The 21,193-nt window shown below is 38.7% G+C and overlaps 1 protein-coding gene across 1 annotated transcript in view; it reads right to left on the bottom strand.

Moving 5' to 3' along the window:
• Positions 1-21,176, bottom strand: part of LOC140169954 (large ribosomal subunit protein mL39-like) — a 33,615-nt gene extending 12,439 nt beyond the window's left edge. The window contains exons 1-8 of the mRNA XM_072193264.1: positions 21,010-21,176; positions 10,270-10,470; positions 8,957-9,096; positions 7,531-7,630; positions 6,701-6,872; positions 5,010-5,157; positions 3,663-3,695; positions 2,994-3,041 (exon numbers count right to left, since the gene is read on the bottom strand). Of these exons, the coding sequence (XP_072049365.1) occupies positions 2,994-3,041; positions 3,663-3,695; positions 5,010-5,157; positions 6,701-6,872; positions 7,531-7,630; positions 8,957-9,096; positions 10,270-10,470; positions 21,010-21,058 (891 nt within the window). The 5' untranslated portion in view covers positions 21,059-21,176. The remainder of the gene's footprint in view (positions 1-2,993; positions 3,042-3,662; positions 3,696-5,009; positions 5,158-6,700; positions 6,873-7,530; positions 7,631-8,956; positions 9,097-10,269; positions 10,471-21,009) is intronic.
• Between the last annotated feature and the right edge of the window lie 17 nt (positions 21,177-21,193).

The following is a 21,193-nucleotide window of genomic DNA, read 5'->3' as shown; positions in this document are numbered from 1 at the left end:
ATTTCTGGCTATAAATTATTAGTTTTCATTATTATGTTCTGGCTCAAAATATCAGGCAGACACAAGGGCCTGGTATTGAAACTAATAACTGTTTTGTTTATTTTTGGGTGGGGAGACAATGGGAAAGAACATTTTAGAGAGTACACACCTGAAATTTGCCTAAAATTTTTCATTTTGGGTCTAAAAAAAGTGCAAATTTCCCATTTGAAAATAAATTTGATGAGGGGGGGGCAGAATTCTCAATGTCCCTGAAGCCACCACTGAATTAAATAGCAATGGTTGAACTAAATATGTAATATTGATGATAAAAATAATAAATTTACTATGAGATCATACTTTGAGATCATACTGCATGTGAAACAAAAAGTACCGTATTTGTAGTTGAAGGAATAAAATTTGCTTTTTCTTTTGCAAATGTGCTGCTAAAATATAGCATGCCTGGCCTAGAAAAGGGAATGCTGCATAACTATATAAATATATATAATGAATGTGTGAATAATTATGTAGCAATGCTTATGTGTATTACTCTAGATCTACTGATGTTATACATTTATGAGGGTTATATAAAGGAAAATTGAAAGGTTTGAGTTTTTTCAATTACGTGTCGATAGTACGAAGAATAATTAGTCCGAAAACCCAACAACTTTGCCCTAATCCTAATCTGTAACCTAAGCCCTAATCCTAACCCATCTCTAATCCTAAACATGACCCTGACTCTAATCCTGACTCCAACTCTTAACTTTGACCCCAATCATAGCCTAACCCCAACCCTAATCGTAATGGTAACCTTACCATTATCCCTAACCCAGACCTAAAATACCCTAAACCCTAACTATAACCCTTTTTATACTAATGAACCTTTGGACTAAATGGCCAGTTCCTGTTTTTCAACCTTGGTAAATGCTTAGGCCCATCTTAACTTTTCAAAATTACTCTCCTGTTACGCATGTAATTTTGAATAGTTAGATGGGCACCTTTGGGGGGATGCATCAAGGCATCAGAAATCATAACCTCTCAGGCTAAATAAAGACACAAGTTTGTTTCCAGTAGCACAAGTATTGCTTTCTGGCAAACATTTTTTGTGTGTTGTTTAAAAACAATTGTGTAACGTTGTAGCAATACTGTCACAAGTTCACAATGTTGTGACAGTGTGTTATGTTGTATGAGACTCGGCATCTAGTATTTGTTTTATATCACTCATATTCTATACTCATGGGTCAACATAACAACAAGTTTTGCAGTGACATAATTCATATTCCAATTTCCCCAATAATTTACCTTAAACACATTTGCATGCCATTAAGTCTGGTTGGGGTGGAAAAGACTAGTATATACCACAGAATTAGAGAAAGAGAAGCGGGACTCGACCGCCATCTTGATACAGGCATGGAGCAAAAATTGGGGGTATTCGGTTTCCCTCGGAATGCGAACGAGGCACTCGTTGCCATGCAAACGTGACATCGCATGATGGGCGCATTTGAAAGACGCACTTGATACGACCTGCATGCGATACCAAGACGCTGAAGATGTGACGCAGAATTGTTTTCGTTCATCTCTGCACACCGTCGGCAAGAACCCGATTACATCCAATTTTCTCTCCATAACTGACTACACCATTGTATGTGGCGGTATAGGGAGTCCCGGTTCTCCTTCTCTATCTCTGTGGTATATACTCATAACCTCGCATAAAACACCATATGTGTGTCCCAAACAAATTGCTTGTTAGATGATACATTCAAATATTATATGTGGAGGTTATTGATATCCATCAATGTCCTCCGCATGTGATGTAGCAAAGAATTACACGGTATAAAGACTTCCCCGTTCGCGCAACCTATGTAATGGAACCATTCACGCCACAAACTACAATATTCACACATGCTGTAACTGGTAAGTCCGCTTTAGCCTGTTCAATTCTTCGCAAGGATAAATGTAAGTTTAAATGAATGACCTCTGTCTGCATGTGACGTAGCGAGCAATTACGGTAAGCAATGACTTCCATGTGCATGCATCCTATGCGATGGAACAGTTCATATGCACACAGCTACCCTATTTGCACAAAGCATATTTTGCGCTGCTGTAATTGGTAGTTAGTGGTTAAATTGTTTACTTTTAGACATTTGTGAGAATAAAATCTTGTCATTTTGTCAAGTAATTTTGAAACAGGTTATGAATTAGGTCAATAACTTTTGAATCAGTTACATGTTGGGTATTATGAAAAATCAAAACATTTTGCTTTATACCTTCGAATATCCCAATGGGTGATCCTCGGTTCCAAAGGCAAAATGTTAAGATTTTTCACAATATATATCCTCCAAACAACTGATGCACAGTTATTTATTAACTTCCAACTATGAAAATACCCTTTGAATCCATTTTACTGAAACCTAACACAATTTCAATGTATTGTTGCTGCAATTTTCTTTAAAGTCTTCTTAGGGAGTACAGATTTGAAGGTCTACTGAGCTCAGCCATGCTGCTGTCTTCGATAATGGTTCACGTACGCCAGAGCGTTCGATAGGAACAAGCGAACAGTATACAAGTTTGCTGATATCTATCGGAGCAGTCAGCAAAGCAACAGGATTATAAACGCGGTCGATGGTAAAACCATAATCAATTTCCTTTGTGGTCATTAAATAAGCATGACTGTGGGCGTGTCTGCGGTCAATAGAAAGTCTGGAACTTACTCCAACAAAATGTTTACATAAAGTGGTGTAATTAGGTTTCAAGGGGTTGTTAATTCAAGCATGGTCGTAAAATAGATTCAATCGCTATTTGGTCAACGCGTGGTATCGGAGCGGTGTGTACAATTGAGCGGAGCCTGACGGAGTTTGCTACAGGCTTTTATGGGTTTGGGTTTTGATAAAAGCTAGGTACCTCTTCGATACAATGCGTTATCGAAGACAGCAAAGCATGGCTGAGCTCAGTAGACCTTTAAAGTTGTACTCCCTTAACATTTTTGTCTAAAACACTCATTTATCTATCACACTTACATCAAAATCAGCTGGCAGGGCTACTCCTTGGAATCTTAACAATTTATTCTGTAAAGAGAAACAGCAAAAAATGTACATGAGTTTTTCAACAAGTCTAAAACAACACTTTGGTATAAAAAGGTTGGACTCATAAACTGGCAAGTATAAGTATGCAAAAGCCATCCCAGCGTGTAGCCCTACTACATGCTGGGCTTTAAAAAAAATTAAATGGGTATTTTTTGTTTTGTTTTTAGTCACGCATTAAAAATATGTGACATGATCAAGGGGAATGAGTCACATGTCGACCCTGGTCAAAAATGAGTTTTATATAGGTTTCTAAAGAGGACATTTAGAGCTTTCAGAAACTGAAAACCCCATGTTGATACAACTTTTCTTTGCAAAGTTATATCAATTTATCAATCGCTGAAAACAATATAAAACAAAAGAATTTTAACACCTTCTTTGCCAATATCTCAAAATCAATATTAGCAACATCCGACTCATTTCCCTTGATCGTGTCACATATACTCCAGGGTATGCATATGTTGTCTTACAAAAAAAAACCCATAGTACAACTGTCTGAAAAATGTAGAGCAGGTTTCATGAACAACACTTATTGCATGAATTAAAACATTGTGCATGCTTTAACGAATTATTTCAAATTAAATATCACCAGAGACAAGCACTTACCTTCGGTCTTAAATAATCATCTATACTATGAACCTGTAGAATACAATGCAGACAAAAAAAATATCAATACTAATCACAGTTAGCAGTTAAAGTAAGAAAAATTAACAATACTTACCGTATTCATTCCAATAAGCGCCTAGGGTGCTTAACAAAGTCATTTTGGGTGGGCACTTATTTTTTACATGGTTTAGCTAAATTTTTGGTAAGAGGCGATTATTAGAGACTAATTTCTGTACATTATAAAAGGGTCCTGAGACATTCTAGTAGCTTTTCTTATGCAGAAACTGTATTGCAAGTTTACACAGGACTTCTAATCCCCCAGCTATTTCACTGTATTGGCGTCTATCCATTACTTCTCAACATTAATGGTACCCTCTAGCAAAATGAAAATACCCTGGGTGGGCGCTTATTGGGGCATGGGCGCTTATTGGAACGAATACGGTAATTACCGGGGTTAGTTGCAAAAATAACACAAGTTTTCAATATTAATCTGGGTTCATCAGAATAAATTACAAAAGCTGTCAGTACTATAATCTGGGTTAGCAGTACAAATAAGACACAAGTTATCAATACTAATCAGGGTTAGCAAAAAAAAACCCCAACCAACACCACAATGTATCAATACTAATCAGGGTTAGCATTTTCTGCCCGTAAGCCTGCTACAATCAAGCATGTGGTATGTCTGGTCACTCTGTTGTATGAGATTGATGCAAAATCTGTGTACCAAAAAATGAGGAACATTTGCACTTTTCTTTCAATTACTGTGATATTGTGAAGTACCAAATAGCCGAGGCATTAGTTCAATATGTTAAGAAATTATTTCTGCTGATAACCCCATGTTGTTGATCTGACATTGGCTAAATAAGCTTAATTTTCATCCATAAGGCAAGAAAAAAGAAACCTGCCCGACCGTCCCAGATTTTAAAAATATGGACGGCGGTCTCAGATAGGTCGCTGAAGATATGGGTAGTGAACACCATGCACAGTAAATGTTGCAACTAAGAAAAAAAGCCAGACCGACCAACCCTACTTAAAAGGTCTGTCCGCCAGGGTTATACAAATTTATAGTGACATTTCTTGTCCGCCATTTTTATGTGTGAAATATTTAGAAGTTAAAACCAAGATGCATCATGGGCAATATGTAAATGGGCTATTCCATTTGAAATTCAAACACCCCAAATAGACGACACGACCGTAATCTCCCAAACAGGGAGTGTGAATTTCAAATGGGGTTACCATAATGAGTGACTCCATCTAAAATGTACACCCCCTGTGTGTGTGAGGTTAAGGACATGTTTTCCATAGGGGGTGTATGGAATAACCACCTGATTGGCTGTTAATACTTACACATGTAAATACAAATCTATGAGGTGAGAAGAAGTCTGTGTTAGTCATCATAGGACCCCTGCTGATATCAATGAAGTCACCTAATCTAAATAGTGTTACTCTGTTTAAACCTTTGCCTTGGAGCTGCTCTACAAAATGCTTCTTGTACCTGAAAGAAGGAGGAGAGGAGAAGACAAAGGAAAATGTTACAAGAGTGCTATAACCCAGTGCATGCAAGATGCAACCTGTACGAATACTCATTCTTTTTCGGACAATTCCTACATGGAACAGACTACCTCTGGAAGCTGTGTCAGCAGCATCACTAAACATCTTTCAGTCAGTAACTCTCCCTGCAGTCCGGGCTATGCAGCCCACTGCAGTTCACCAGATCATCTAGTTGGGCATCTACTTTTTACTCGCACCTGTATAGTTTCTGCACATCGCACAACTGCACATCTTTGAGCATCATCAAGAGTCTCCTTGGACAAGCAGTCAAGCACCACACTTTGTTAGGAGTGCAACAATTGAAGATTGAAGTGGTAATTTAATGCTCTGTGTGCCAGCCATACTTAGACTTCAACATAAAAAGTCCCAAGTTTTGAGATTTTCTCAAAATATCAAGAGCTACTTCAAGAACCACTGAACCAATACTAGGCTTGTTTGTACTCATTTTGGTGCATATTTTCATGCCGATTCTAAATATGGTCATGGCAATGTACAATTCTGAAATTTTTGAATTTACATTTTTTTTAAAACTTGTCATCTGCAGTTGACACCAGAATAAAGAGAGTGAATCAGTTTTTACACGTATAGGCCTACATTCATTTCACTGCCTTAGTCCTGATCTTCATTCATGGAAATCCAAAACTGCTTTAAGTCTTACTTTAACTTATTATAAGAATCACTTTACTATATCAAGACACCTCGAGTGCTTCACTAAATCAGAAATTTAAAAAAAAATCATTGAAAATCAGATATTTCATTTTCAACTGTAACACCACAATAATGATACTGTCACAAACTGTTCATCAAAGTATTCTTGGCTATCTTCGAGTCACTTCCGATCCTGTCGGGCCTCAAACCCACGTCTTTGTGGTTAAAATGGCAAGCGTGATAGTGCATAGACCAAAAGAGGACTTCAAGTTCCCAGTCTGGTCTATGACACTACAAACTTATACCTTGGTGACAGAGCTCCCTCTCCTTATAAGGCGCAAGGATACACCTTACTTCCTGGACCCGGCCAGCCAATTTGAATAACTCCTAATGTTCTCTTTCCAATGGATGAGTCTGCCTGGTGTTAAGAAACATCAGGGACCACCTCTGCCACCATTTCTATCACAAACTGCTCATCGAGGTATACCATGCTATGTTTGAGTCACTTCCAGTCCTGCCGGGCCTCAAACTTACTGTGGTTAAAAGGCAAGCGCGTTAGTGAATAGACCAAAAGAGGACTTCCCTATCTGGTCTGTGACACTAACATAGGGCTGCTAAGAATACGCAATTTTGGAGGCAAAAAAACGCACCCTGATTTTCCAAAAAATGCAAAAATCTGTGATTTCCCGCCAAAAATGCAAAATCTATATAAAAAAAAATGGGAGCCAAAATACGCGAATTGCACCGCAAATAGCACAATTGCCTATTCTTAGCAGCCCTACACTAACACACTTACTTTGGTAACAATAAATTGTGTTGTGTTGTCATTGATTACTCACACATTATCTTCAAAGATTTCCATTGCAACATCTGGTCTGACCTCTAACCTCTCAAAGTTGGCCTTTGACTTCATGATGACGTAAGCTTCTCTGGAGAGTATCACAAGTTCTTCTCTGGTTGGTTCCCACTTGAAGGGTATATTAACATCATAGGCAAAGCAACCTGCCGAGACTACAGGGGTAAAAAAGAAATGAACCAAACATTGGGCACTGGAAGATCCCATTAAGTTCTACTAAGAGATGACCATGCAAAGTCAATATGACTACTTTAATGCACAAAGAAAAGGACTATTCCAATTGAAATCCATACACCCCCTACCTAAGACATGACCTTAATCTTCCACACATGGAGTGTGAATTTCAAAAGGGGTTACCTGAATGGGTAACCCCATTTGAAATCTACACCCCCTGTGTGGGAGATTAAGGCCATGTCTTAGGTAGGGGGTGTATGGATTTCAAATGGAATATCCCAATATTGCATAATCGGTTACCTGAATGGGTGTCTCCATTTACCCCCTGTGTAAGAGATTAAGGCCATGTCTTCCACATGTACAGTGTACAGTGTCTGAATTAATTCTGTACATGTCTGACAAACTTTTGAGTTTGAAACATGCGCATGTTTATCTATTCATTTTATTCTATTTATGTACCTAATAACCCTGAATTGAAATTCATGCTCCCTGCTTAAAAGATTAAGGTCATGTCTTCCATTAGGGGGTGTATGGATTTCAACTGGAACGCCCATTATTTTGCTCTCAGTAAGCAACACAAAAAACATGGCAGATTCCAGACTCTTGGTATATAAACTTCTTTGATGATATATCACTTACGTGGTATAAATGGTGTTCTAACAGGCTCAACTATGACTTCCTCTTTAAAAGCTTTCTGTAACACAGCACCCATCAGATGTGAACATGATCGCCAAAATGCCTGCATGGCAGAAAACAATACATCAGTTATTAGGGATGGTTTCAAAACCCAACCGTCAGCATCCTGTCAGAACCAGCGGTTAGGCCTGGTGTCTATTGTTGAGAACAATAGGATGTGGTTAAACCGCTGATTCTGCAACAGCACTGGTGGTTGACTGACGGACCTTATGTTTTGAAGCCATCTCTAACCATAACCACCCACCATCAAATAGGAGATTATTTTAAACACAATAAGACAAGTAACAAACGGTGGACATCTGCAGTCTCCTACCATGTCAGAAAATGCCAAATAACCTAAATATGTCTGTATTTGTAACCTGCTCCCACAAAATGAGCGTAAAATCACAAGTTGGCAGCTTCAAGACGTTCAAACTATTCAGTTGCTGTTCTCTCATTAAACACACCTGTATTGGCAGTGGTATCATTGTATGTCCTTTTTGAATGGGGCAGAATTGAATACAGTGTACAGCATATGTGACACGATCTGGTCAATGGAGGCTAAAGGAGGCATTTGTGAAAATAGAGTTACTATAATTTAATATTACCTTAACAATGTGATGTATACTTTTATATGTATTTTATTGTTGTTTACTCAATATTTGTGCCTTTATCTTACTTTCAAATTTGCTGCCTTTGGCTTTCATGGCCCAGATTGTGTCACATATTATGTTCCCATTCACAAAGGACATACCACTGCCAATACAGGGGTCTTCAAACAAAGAACAGCAAACTCAACAGTTGGAACGTCTCGAAACTCGCAACTTTACACAGGTCACATTTAATACCTATGATGAAGAGCCTGACATATTGGTGTATTCACAGCTGGCTAGTCATAACCCTGTGTAGTGTGTGTTGGGGGTTGAATGGTCCTAGCTAGGAATCTGCATTATACATGGGTGTGTAAGTGTATACAGGGTAAAAAGTTAATTTTTGCTTTTTTTTTTTTTTTAGGGTAACCAGGCAATTCAGCTAAAGTCTGCTTGGTCACCAAGGCAATCACATGCATGCTAAAGAACATTATGGCCAAATTTACACAATTGGTTTTTGAAGGGGGGTACTAAGGCAATGGTATGACCAATTGCCTTCTGTTTTAGAAACATTTAGTACAGAGTGTGCACATTATTTATGGGTTATTCCAGTTGAAATCCATACACCCCCTATGGAAGATATGACCTTAATCTCCCACATAGGGGGTATACAGCTTTCAAATGGAGTCACCCATTTAGGTACCCCAATTGAAATTCACACACCCTGTGTGGAAAATTAAGGTCATGTCTTCTACAGAGGGTGTATGGATTTCAACAGGAAAAGCCGAATTAGACCTTACCTTGTTAACTTCAAATGGTTTATCATCTTTGAACCGTACAAAACTGAGTTCGCTATCTTCCTGTAATGGCTGCAGCATATGCCATAAAGAACCGTTGACTACCGCTATGCCTGAATGCTTACAGTAAGGCTCTCCTAAATCTGAAATGATAAGTGCAAACCTGAGGTCACAATCTTCAGGTAATTGCTGTAGTAGCATGTGCCATTACACTAGCTGTGCCACAATGAACCACTGGCTTCTGCTATATGTTTGTTTGTTGGTTTTATGGTTGGTCCGTAAGGACACATGCTATATAGCAGCTTCGAATCTTTTCTGTGAAAAACACACTTAGCCCATATATACAAGATGCACAAGCCAGGAAAATAATTTACAGTCTCAGCCAAGAAGGCCCTTAAAAAGCAGTTAAGGAAGAAAAAGAAAGAAGCTAAGAAAGCCACCAAAATTTCCATAAAGCAATTAAACATGTATATATGGCTGGATGCTTACAATAGCAAGCTGTCTCCTGACATTTCAAATTACCCAGTTTATGCATTTTAAAACTAGGAAGACTGCAGTCAACACTAGATTGAGTTGAACATCATTGGAGTTGAATCCTAAAATCATTCATTTACATTTGACATTGTGCATAATCAAAGAGAGCATAAACAGAGTGCCAGGGAGTGATGAAGATGGAGGGAGACAGAAAGAAAGAGGAGGGAAAGAGGAAGAGACTATATGTGCCCATCCACCACAAACTGGTCGTAAAGTCGGCATTTTCCATTTTGAGATACAATCAAAAACAGTATTGGATTTCTATGTAAAATATATTATGAATTTGACCTTTGATGCACCATAACTTCACTTCCAGATGTCCGATGAAGCTGGTTGAGGTGTCATTTTAAAGCTGAAAGTGCATTCTTTCAACATCTGCAATAAACAGAAAATGATCTAGAGCCGACTTTACTACCACTTTGTGGTGGATGGTCACATATGATCTGGTCCATACAGGCCAAAGTTGGCAAATTCTAAATTGAGATAAAGACCAAAGTAAAAAACAATAAAATACATTTACATCACAAAACTTCATAACTTTAGTACCAAGTATGCTAGATCGTTGGTGTTTTCAGTACGGTATATGAAGCCTAATGTCAAATGTATTGCAAGAAAATATACCTCATTTGGCCTCCAAGGACCAGATCGCATCATAAGAGAAGGAGGGGGAATAGGGGAGAGAGAGACAGAAAATGAGAGAGAGGGAGGGAGATTAAGGGACAAAACAGACGCATGGAGAGACCGGTCTATAGAGATTAAAGTAGATTTTATAAATCACTTACGCATAGCAACATGATATGGTGTGGAGAGGTATTTATTCATCATCAATGAACATTCATCCTCAGTGCCTAGATGTTTGACGTGTACCTTCTCAATAGCTTTGACCAGTGACAACTGGCGTTCTTTTTCTCTGTCAAACACTTCATTCTGTTTCTGTGTTACGGATATTGTTGAACTGACGGCTGTTTGGTCTGATGAAAAACCTGCAATAAATAGAAAACATAAATTGAATTTCTTTTATAACAGATAACTAAAATATCTGCTCTGTAAACTTCGCACCTCCTTGAGACGGTGCCCACAGCACATGCCCTCCTTGATATGCCACTGACTCCATCGACAAAAATGTCTCCTTTTCTGAGGGGAATGTTAAAATCATACCGCTTTCTGTTACAAAGTTACAACTTACATCTTGTCAAAGATTGACTTTTGTCAAAAATGTTCAGCCAAAACATGACTTGATGCAAACTGTGCAAAACAAATAAAAACATTAACGGTCGCATGTCATAAGTTGGGTATGCTAAAAGGGTGGAGGATTACACTTTTCTGAAAAATGTGATACAAATTTGATCCTACAGCAGTGGTTGATACCTCATTTTAAGCCTAATATTATACTCTTTCAGTCTACTGAAGCATATAATTATACATTATTCAGTAAAAAAATCACATCAGTTGAAATGAAAAATGCCAGGGGTGGAGGAGCAGGCGGATGTGGAGCAGGCGGATGTGGGAGTGTGCAATAGGACCTATATGAAATTTCACACGCCAACATGTCAAAAATACTGGTTACTTTTTCAAATCTAGGGAGAGTATGATGTATTGACAGCTTTGAATGTTGAATTTGTACAACTAAAACAATTAATGTACCTCATTTCTTAACATAATGAACCCCTTGTCTTGAGTTACTGAAATTCCAGTGTAGTAACTGGATTCCTTACCCCTATAATATACATAACTTTTGTTGTGATATTATTTTTTGAGAAAAATGCAAAAATTGTCACAAATTTATCAAGGTGTGTAGTACCACCTTAAAGGGTTATATGTTCCATTTTTTTTTCATTTTTAATGAAATCCTAGTTGAATTTCAGTATTTTCAGCAATATGCTAATGTACATTTCTCTTCTTGATATTCATTTCCTCAATAATAGAATAACCATCTCGTTAATTACTCGTAAAAAGGTCATTGACCTTCACAATGCAATTAACATACGTACAATTATTTTAAATAGTTCATTTGAAGCATTCATGTATTGAGAACATATCCTCCAAATCTGATGACATTCTTGCATAAAATAAAAATTTTAGTCATTTTTGTAATTGAGGTCCGATTTGAGAAAAACACATTTGAAATTTGAGATTTACATAGATGCTTGTAATTAATTAGTAATTAAGCATTATCTCAAAAAATAAGCACATGTTAAGGTTAAAAATGGTGTTAATTATATTTAGAGATTGTCAATATATATACAACATGTTAACATATCAAAAAATACATTTTTTGTCATTTTTGACCATGTAATGGAAATTGTACCCAACTTATGACATGCGACCTATTAACAGATATGAAATATTTAAGGCTATTGAAAATTGATGTTGAGTTTAGTGTCCCATTTTTTTCAGCTCATAATGAGGCAACTATTTCATTATTCATTATTTTCAAAGTTTCATTATCAGCGGCCTTTTACCAATGCTTATGAATGCGCTTTTGTTCATTCTAATTGGGTATCGCCAGTCGCAATATTATAATGTCACAAACACACATAAACATTTATAAAGGTATAATTATCTTGCTTTTTGTTTTTCAAGTTTTAAAACAAACTAAATGTATTCCGAAGTATACCATGCCAGTCTACTTCACTCCAATTTGTACTAACCTCTCCGTATACATTTGAGGATAGGGGAAATGGGGGGATTGACTCATTATTAAATACAAAATAACAATCATGCAGAACATTATGAATTATGAATTTTTGGCACCAATTTGTCAAAACTAGGCCTTTCTTAGTTGAATTATTTACAACATCAACAATCTGGTAAAAACATTTTGGCTAGGTTGATTTCTCTTCTAGTCCAGCCTGGTATCCCAAAGGTATAATTCAAGTTCAAGTTCAAGTTTATTTCACCATCATATCATAATTATATACAGTAATAAAAGGTCGAGAAAACGATGGTAGGACAATCACAAGAGCAAAGCTCGAAAGACGTGATAGCCCTCAGTGACAAAAACAAAAAGACGTCAAAAAGACTAGTGCAGACAGACAAAGACGTTGGCAATGGCAATGACATATAAAAAGTCAATTGAGAAATGTATAAGTAAGTGTCTTAACTTACAGTACAATCAATGATACAATTTTATGATAAATGGCATTTGTACTGTGAATACAATACATTTATAGAGCAAGGGTCAAAAACCTGTATATTTTTAATGCTAAAATATTTAGATGGATTCATCTAATAGTTCTCAAGGCTTTTGAAGTGTACTGTTCAAATACAAAAAAAGGGGTTTAAAATTTTGCAGAACAAATTTTCTTTCTGGTTTAGTAGTAATTTGCAAAATATAAATGAATTATTTTTAGATTTTACATCACAAACGCGGCACAAAATTCATAACACGGGCAGTGGACGCTAAACTCAGAATCAAGTTTCAAGTACCTAATCTAGATAGAGCAGATTTTCAATATGTAGGTATGCCAGGTGAATTCAAATTTGCCATCAAACTGCATCATTTTATATCAAATTAACGCCCTTGAGTAAAGAAGGCCTAAACTGTAAACCTTTTTGTCGTAACACTTCTGTAGCAAAGATGTATCTTGTCAAAGATTTACTTTCATCAAAAAGATTCAGCTAACAAAACAGCATTTCGGTGGTGTTTCTAGATCTTAGTCTCATGATGATAGCAGCTTTTCTATGAGACTATGACTATGTGGAACTGCTATCAAAATCCCTCTAAAATTCCATGTGCGAGTGTCTCATCACCATAAAAAATCATATTGGGTCAAGTGAAGTATAGACAACATATTTATGTAGGTTTCCTTGACCTACCTGTTCTTTTAAATTTCTATGTATTGTGTTCTAGGTGAATTTGGCTGACTAGCAAAAAAAAAAAAAGCGCCAAACGTGTTAAATTTAAGGTTTGCCTACAATAATATCATATAGATCCAACTTTGAGCGTACTAAAGGAACTGTAACAACTTTGCTCAACGACCTTGGATGGCAGTCACTGGAGGAGAGAAAAAAAACAGCCCGCTTGTCCATGATGTAGAAGATCGTCCATGATGAGATAGACATCCCCAGTGACCGTTACCTTACGCCAGTTACCCGGCTTTCTCGCCGCAATAATACAAAAAGTTTCATTCACCACCAAACTCGCATCCAGTGCCACAAAAACTAATTTTTCCCCCGAACCATTACCGACTGGAACTAGACTCGCTTGCCAGTCCTATATACGCCGTACCTATGTATATAAATCGCCGGAGGATCATGTGAATCCATAAGATGTGGCGATCAATTTCACGATTAAAATCTTTCCTTTGGGGCGATTTCCATTTCTTGCTATCATTTAAAGCCTGAAAGCATCAATACTAAAGATGATAGTCGCTTAGTGCAGATATATGTTAACATTGGATTCCATTTCTTGTTTATTGTTCACTGTATGGAAAAGCCTGTTCGGTTGTATCTTGTATTGGTTGTATTTCCCACGTATATACAACAACAATAAGCAGCTTTACCCCCGCACAAGCTTGGCTTCTATACTCTTCCGAGTCCAGCCAATATATGAATTGATGTTGATGTTGATATTATATCTGGTTCCAGACAGCAATACGCAGTATTGCTGTCTGGTTAGCAGGTACGAATAATTCCGCGTGAATTGAGACGTCGGAGCCGGTCAAACACAGAGGACTAGCCTACATCCCGTATCCTACTATCACTCAAACAAGCAAATCTCTTCACAAATTCACTCACCTTGCGATCCTACATCATCAGTTGAAACAAACATCTAAGTTTCCAAAAACAACTTTGTCATTCCTCAAAACTACAAGTAACTTCATTAATAAAAAATTGAAATCCTACTATTACCTGTTATTGAAAATTTTGTTCCGATTTATGTCAACCAAAAGAACGCACAAGTCGAGTTCAGTTGACCAAAATGGTATCTCCTGGCACATTCTCCGATAAAGCGTTCAAAAAGCCAAATTTGTGTCGCCCATAGTTTCAAGTCGTATTCAGACTTATTTCGTCTGAAAGAAATGACTTTTTTAAATATAACTAATACTTAGGAGTTGCTTTCTAAAATGTGTAGGGCTAGATGTTCTAACATGCCTAGAAAGTATAAAACAATAAAGCTGATTATGCATATCCATTGTTTTCCTCCATGTCGCCAGCCAAGGTGCGTTCCGTATAATGTGTCCCTGTTCGCTATACATGCGCCAAGATAATAATGGATTATATGTACTTTTCATTAGCTGGTATCATGCCCTAATTATAAAGTATAAAACATCACAACGCAGGTTATTAAATTTTTCCAACAGGTCTTTGAGACTATGTCGCCAATATTGTTCACAGATACGTTACCATATTTCTAATGGATAGCAATCTGTCAAAATAACTAGCTATATGAATGTTCTCATATGTGATGGATCAAGGAGGCTCCATAGTTATATTATATATGTGGTACATAACACAATGGTTTCAAAGTAAAAAAAATCAGGTCTATTAACGGCAAAAAATCCTGACATTACGTTCATGTCGTCACAGATACGTTACCTAAATTCTACTCCCCTCGGAAAAAACGCTATGATAAATAAAGCCAAATACCATACCAGACTTTAGTACTTTGGGTGATGACTGATCAAGTATAAGTATTAAGTCGGTAAGTTTTTACACTTGCCCGATTAAGACAAAAGTGTGAAAAGGCTTCACAGATACGTTACCACTGATACGTTACCACCAATGCGTACAAGTAATATTGCTCAAAAATTAAGTATTGTTGAAAAATCACCCATGCATTGTTTTGTGCTCTGAAACTATTAAAGTTTACGATTCTGAATGATTTTCATGAATTCTTCGTGGTTGGAATTTTGCAATTTGCGAGACCAAACTTGGATGCTTTATCGGAGAATGGGCCTCCTGCCTCCTGGTCACCTCAGATATGACGTCAGTATCACAATCAGTTTCGGAATTGAGGTCGGCTAAAAAGTAGACCGTTTCGGGGACTGTAATTGGTGTAGATGTCACATTTTGAACAGTGAGCGATAAGTGACCAATTTCACGTTCAGCACAAGTGTTTATCCTTACTCAGGGCATCTACACTTTCTTCAGTGATCATCGAGGATAAGAACTGTACTCCATGCATTTACTGTACTTTTAAGCTCCAACCCCTGAAACCAACATTCAAATGCAAAAGCAACTCCACTCGCTTTTTGATGTTATTGTTACCGGTACTTGCGGGGGATATCGAAGTCAACCCAGGTCCTCGTCCCATAAAGTACCTGTGTCTGGTATGCAAAAAACCGGCTAAATGGGGCCAGCATTGCCTTCAATGCGAAGAGTGTGAGGGCTGGTTTCACACAGACTGCATGGGTATGCCATTGGATACATATCAGTCCTATGCCCAGAGCAGTGTCACTTGGTTTTGCTCTGATTGTGGCCAGCCAAATAATAGCAACTTGCCTTCCATTTTCGATATTTCGCCCAATCTCCTTTCCAACTCCTTCAGCCAGCTTGAGGACACTTTGCTAACTGATGAAGAAATAGGTGAACCTATCGCTGCATCATCACCGACAGGAACCAACAATCCTAGTCGGAGGGTTCCTCCAGTTCAGCGCAGTCACAAACTGAAAGCTGTCGTTGTTAATTGTGATGGTTTATACAACAAAATTCCACTGCTTGAAACAATCATCCAGGAACAGAAACCTGACATAATTGTCGGGACTGAGTCCCACCTGAAAAGTCATATGTTTACGGCCGAAATTACCCCTCCTGGCTTTACAACCTACAGGAAAGACCGGCTCACTAGTAGAAAAGGTGGAATCTTTATCATGACCCGTGATAGTCTCATTGCTACAGAATGTAATGTAACTGTTACCGATGCCGAACTCATGTTTATTGAAATCCATATTCAGGGTCACAAGCCTTTAACTATTGGCTCCTTTTATCGACCCCCGAAGTCTGCTCCATCCAACCTGAACCAACTTGCTGACAGCATCGGAGAGATCCATCAGAAATATAAACATGCTGTCCTGGTAATTGCGTGAGATTTCAACTTAGCCGACATAGATTGGCCTGAGAGAGTGGTCAAGCCGTATGCAAATGAGTCATCAAAATGTGCTAGATTGCTTGACATTTGTAATGACAATTTTCTGGACCAGATGAACCATGAACCTACAAGAATATCAGGTGCAACTAAAAACATTCTTGATTGGTTTTGACTTCACACCCAAATTTCACTGAAAACTGTAAAGTGAGTGGAGGTTTAAGCGACCACCTTATGGTATGCTTTTCTCTAAATTTCAAGCCTAAGATCAGCAAGAAACAGCCTAGGAAGATTTTCATGTACATGTATGGCAGAGGCGACATGACCAGTCTACGTTCTGATTTGAATGCTTTTCAGAGCGCATTCTTTTCTGCCAACCCTGATCAACAAACCGTCCAAGAAAACTGGGACTCGTTTAAATCTAATGTCACTGGTTTAATGGATAGACACATACCATCTAAAATGTCTAGACCCAACTCATCAAAACCTTGGATAACTAGAGACATAAGGCGGCAATCTAAGAAGAAGCAGAAACTGTATAACAAAGCTAAATCCACCGGTAAAGCTTCAGACTGGTCTGAATTCCACAAATACCAGAAACAGCTGCAGAAGAGTTGTAGGAAAAACTACTGGGAATTCCAGAACAGTATGTTCAGTGACCCTGATGATAAGTCGCATAAGTCTTTCTGGAAATTCATTAACTCCAAAAACAAGAACCTGCTAATATTACATCTTTAAAAGCTGGAAATAGGGTCATCTTTGACAGTAAGAGCAAAGCATCGGCTTTCAACACGCAGTTCAGTTCTGTATTCACCAGTGAAGACACCACCAACATTCCCGACCTTGGCGAATCATCTCTTCCTACGATGAAGCACATTACTGTTACTTGTTACTTGTGGCTACTGGGCCTGACACCCTTCCAGCCAGACTGTTGAAGGAATTTGCCACAGAAATTGCACCCATTCTCACCTATATCTTCCAAAAGTCCCTGGACTCAGGCTTTGTTCCATCTGACTGGCGAGTTGCTAATATTTCACCGATCTTCAAGAAGGGAGACAGAAGCACACCGTCAAATTACCGGCCAGTGTCCAACACATCTATTTGCTGCAAACACCTAGAGCACATTATTTTTAGTAACATCATGGACCACTACAATAAGCACAACATTCTTACCGAAGTTCAGCACGGTTTTCGTTCAGGCCGCTCTTGCGAGACACAGTTGATACTTACAGCCAAGACCTAGCCAGATCCATTGATGACCGCGAGCAGGTAGACGCAATAGTCTTAGATTTCTCCAAGGCCTTCGACAGAGTGCCCCACCAAAGGCTTCTGCGGAAACTCCAACATTATGGCATAAGAGGACCCCTACTCCAGTGGACAGATCACTTCCTGACTCAACGCCAGCAACGAGTAGTCATCGACGGCCAAGCCTCTGACTGGGAACGTGTTACATCAGGAGTTCCCCAGGGAACGGTGCTAGGTCCCCTCCTCTTTCTCACATTTATCAACGACATTCCTAATGGCATCACATTGAAGTTGAGACTGTTTGCCGATGATTGCCTTCTGTATCAGTCAATTTCCTCCATCGATGACAGCACCAAACTGCAACAGGATCTGAACCTCCTCCATCAATGGTCAGCTAACTGGCAAATGCAGTTCAATACAGATAAATGCCATCTGATAAGGTTTACACGCAGACAGAAGGTTATTGATGCCCACTGCCATCTTGGAGGCAGCCAACTCTCCTCTGTCAACGAATATCCCTATCTTGGTCTATCATTTTCCACCGATATGTCCTGGCAGAAGCACATTGGTAAAATCACCACCAAAGCCAACAGGATGTTAGGCCTCTTGCGGCGAAACCTAAGGAGCTGTCCTGTGAGGATACATGAGCAGGCATACATCAGTCTTGTCAGACCTCATTTGGAATCCTGCAGCACAATCTGGAGCCCCCACAGTAAAAAAGACATCACCAAAGTGGAAAGCATCCAACGCCAAGCTGCCAGGTTCGTCCTGCAAAGATACCAGCGTAGAGACAGCGTGACCTCCATGTTACAAGAACTTCAGTGGAAATCCCTGGAATGGAGGAGAAATGCTGCCAGCTTGGCCATGCTGTACAAAATTCAACACAACATGGTTGCCATCAATGCATCAGACTACCTCGCACCAATGATCACCAGAAACTATCACCCAAGCAAACTAAAGAAAATCACCAGCCGCACTCAGCTCTATGGGAACTCATTCTTCCTGAGGACAGTTTGCCTAGATGGAACTCCCTCCCAGTTGTGGTACTAACTGCACCTGTAATCATGCTGCTTGGTTTTTACTCGCACTTCATCCAGTTCATCGCACCATTTGAGTTCTCCAGTTGTCTTCATCTCCAGCACCCTCAATTCTCAAGTTTTTTGATGGCTGCACCTGTATGTCTAGTCTGCACGTGATCAACATTTCTGCACCCTTGGCATGATGTCCGGAAAGGATCCTGCTGAGTATCGACAAACGATATTATATCTGGTTCCATACAGCAATACTACACCCATCGAATGTGTGTCATCAGCCCTCAGATCGGCCCTCAGACACACACATACAGGCATAGAGTTCTGCAGTAACATGTTTTGTTGACATTTTGTGTAATGTTTACATCCCTGACAGTTCTAATACCATCATCAGACAACTCAAATACAAAGGATATCAGTTGGCAATCTTAATGTTATGCAATTAAGTTTACAACACTATCACTCTTACAATGAGGAGAAAGTTACTGAGTCACGCAATTCAAGGACCAATATTGATTACTGAAGTGGCCTACTGCAAATGACCAGATATAACCTTTCTGATTTTTATGTTATTTTGCAATAACAAAACCATGTTTTCCTTGATTTTGGTATGAAATTGAGCAAATAGAATTAATTGTCATGTCAATTTGGAGTTATTAGGGGCAACTAAAACTGATATGAGGTAAGTTTTATACGTTTGGATCTGTATTGCCTGTTCTGAAGGAATTATTGCCATGTAAACAAACCATCCCTTGGCCATTGTGGACATGGTGTACAGCTATTCAGTACCCTGTTTTCCATGGGTGACTGTAGGAACCCATGGATTCGATCCATGTACAGCAATACGCAGTATTGCTGTCTGGTTAGCAGGTACGAATAATTCCACGTGAATTGAGACATCGGAGCAAGTCAAACACAGAGGACTAGCCTACATCCCGTATCCTACTATCACTCAAAACAAGCAAATCTATTCACGAATTCACTCTCCTTGCGATCCTACATTATCAGTTGAAACAAACATCTAAGTTTCCAAAAACAACTTTGTCATTCCTCAAAACTACAAGTAACTTCATTAATAAAAAATTGAAATCCTACTATTACCCGTTATTGAAAATTTTGTTCGATTTATGTCAACCAAAAGAACGCACGTGTCGTGTTCAGTTGACCAAAATGGTATCTCCTGCCTCCTGGTCACCTCAGATATGACGTCAGTATCACAATCGGTGGATCGGATTGGTTGAAATCAACGCCACGTTTTTGACCTTACAGGGGTCAGAGATATATGCATTCATGTATATGAAAACAGCGATGCGGATAATAGTATCATCACCGGGACTGAAAAATGCGACATTTTCGATGTTTGTACTGGGGAATTTCAGACACGGATACTCCGCGGAGATTTCTACAAATTCGTCCAAAGGTAACCAAAGGGTTGGGGATCGCATTTTTAACTATCACTAAATGTTTCGGAATTGAGGTCGGCTAAAAAGTTTCGGGGACTGTAATTGGTGTAGATGTCACATTTTGAACAGTGAGCGATAAGTGACCAATTTCACGTTCAGCACAAGTGTTTATCCTTACTCAGGGTAAACGATATGGAATTCAATTGCTATCAAAATCGGACCCTCTAAAATTCCATGTGCGATTTTTGGGCCAATTTGGCTGACTAGGGCAAGGCTAGTGCCGTACTATTACGCTGACTTTCGTATTCGGCGAGGAGGACGATTTCGACCTCCTGGTTTGTTTACAAACAGAGAGGTAGACAAAAAACGCTCCGCTTGTCCAAACACTCAAGTATCAGAAGGATGGTCCACAATAGCGTGATTCACGTAACCTGAATAGGGATTAAAAGCTGTCACGTAGAACCATGTGCTTCTATTGTCCAATTTGCCATCAAGATTTCATATGGAAACAGTTCAGACCCAGTACACGATCATGTCAGAAATTAATATTTTGTTCTGGGTCTGATTATTCGGACTAGGGCAAGGCTAGCAAATGTGTTAACTAAGGTTTGCATGGTTTGTCTTTCATCAAATTCATGATACAATGTCAATACATATATGTACAAATTGTGTGCAAACTGTAAGTGTAATGACTAATGTAATTACTAATTCAGTAATTGTAAGTAAGCTTACGTTACCTACGTCATGTACGTACGACTAAAAACGTCAACAAAAGGGTATACGTATAAAACTACTTAGCCTTTAGTTACTTACAACGGCATGTCCTGCGGATGACCGATTCAGATAACCTTATTAACCTCATGTTCACTATTTAAGTTCGCTAATGGCATAAATTCATGAAAAACTATGTTTTTCTTATCGTGCGCTGCACTCGGTGAAATACTTCCGAATTTTGATACCTCACGTGGGATGACCTTTGACATCATATTCGTGATGT

This window comes from Amphiura filiformis, chromosome 14 (assembly GCF_039555335.1).
Source record: "Amphiura filiformis chromosome 14, Afil_fr2py, whole genome shotgun sequence".
NCBI classification, from domain to species: domain Eukaryota; kingdom Metazoa; phylum Echinodermata; class Ophiuroidea; order Amphilepidida; family Amphiuridae; genus Amphiura; species Amphiura filiformis.
This window is presented reverse-complemented; position numbering and strand designations above follow the sequence as displayed.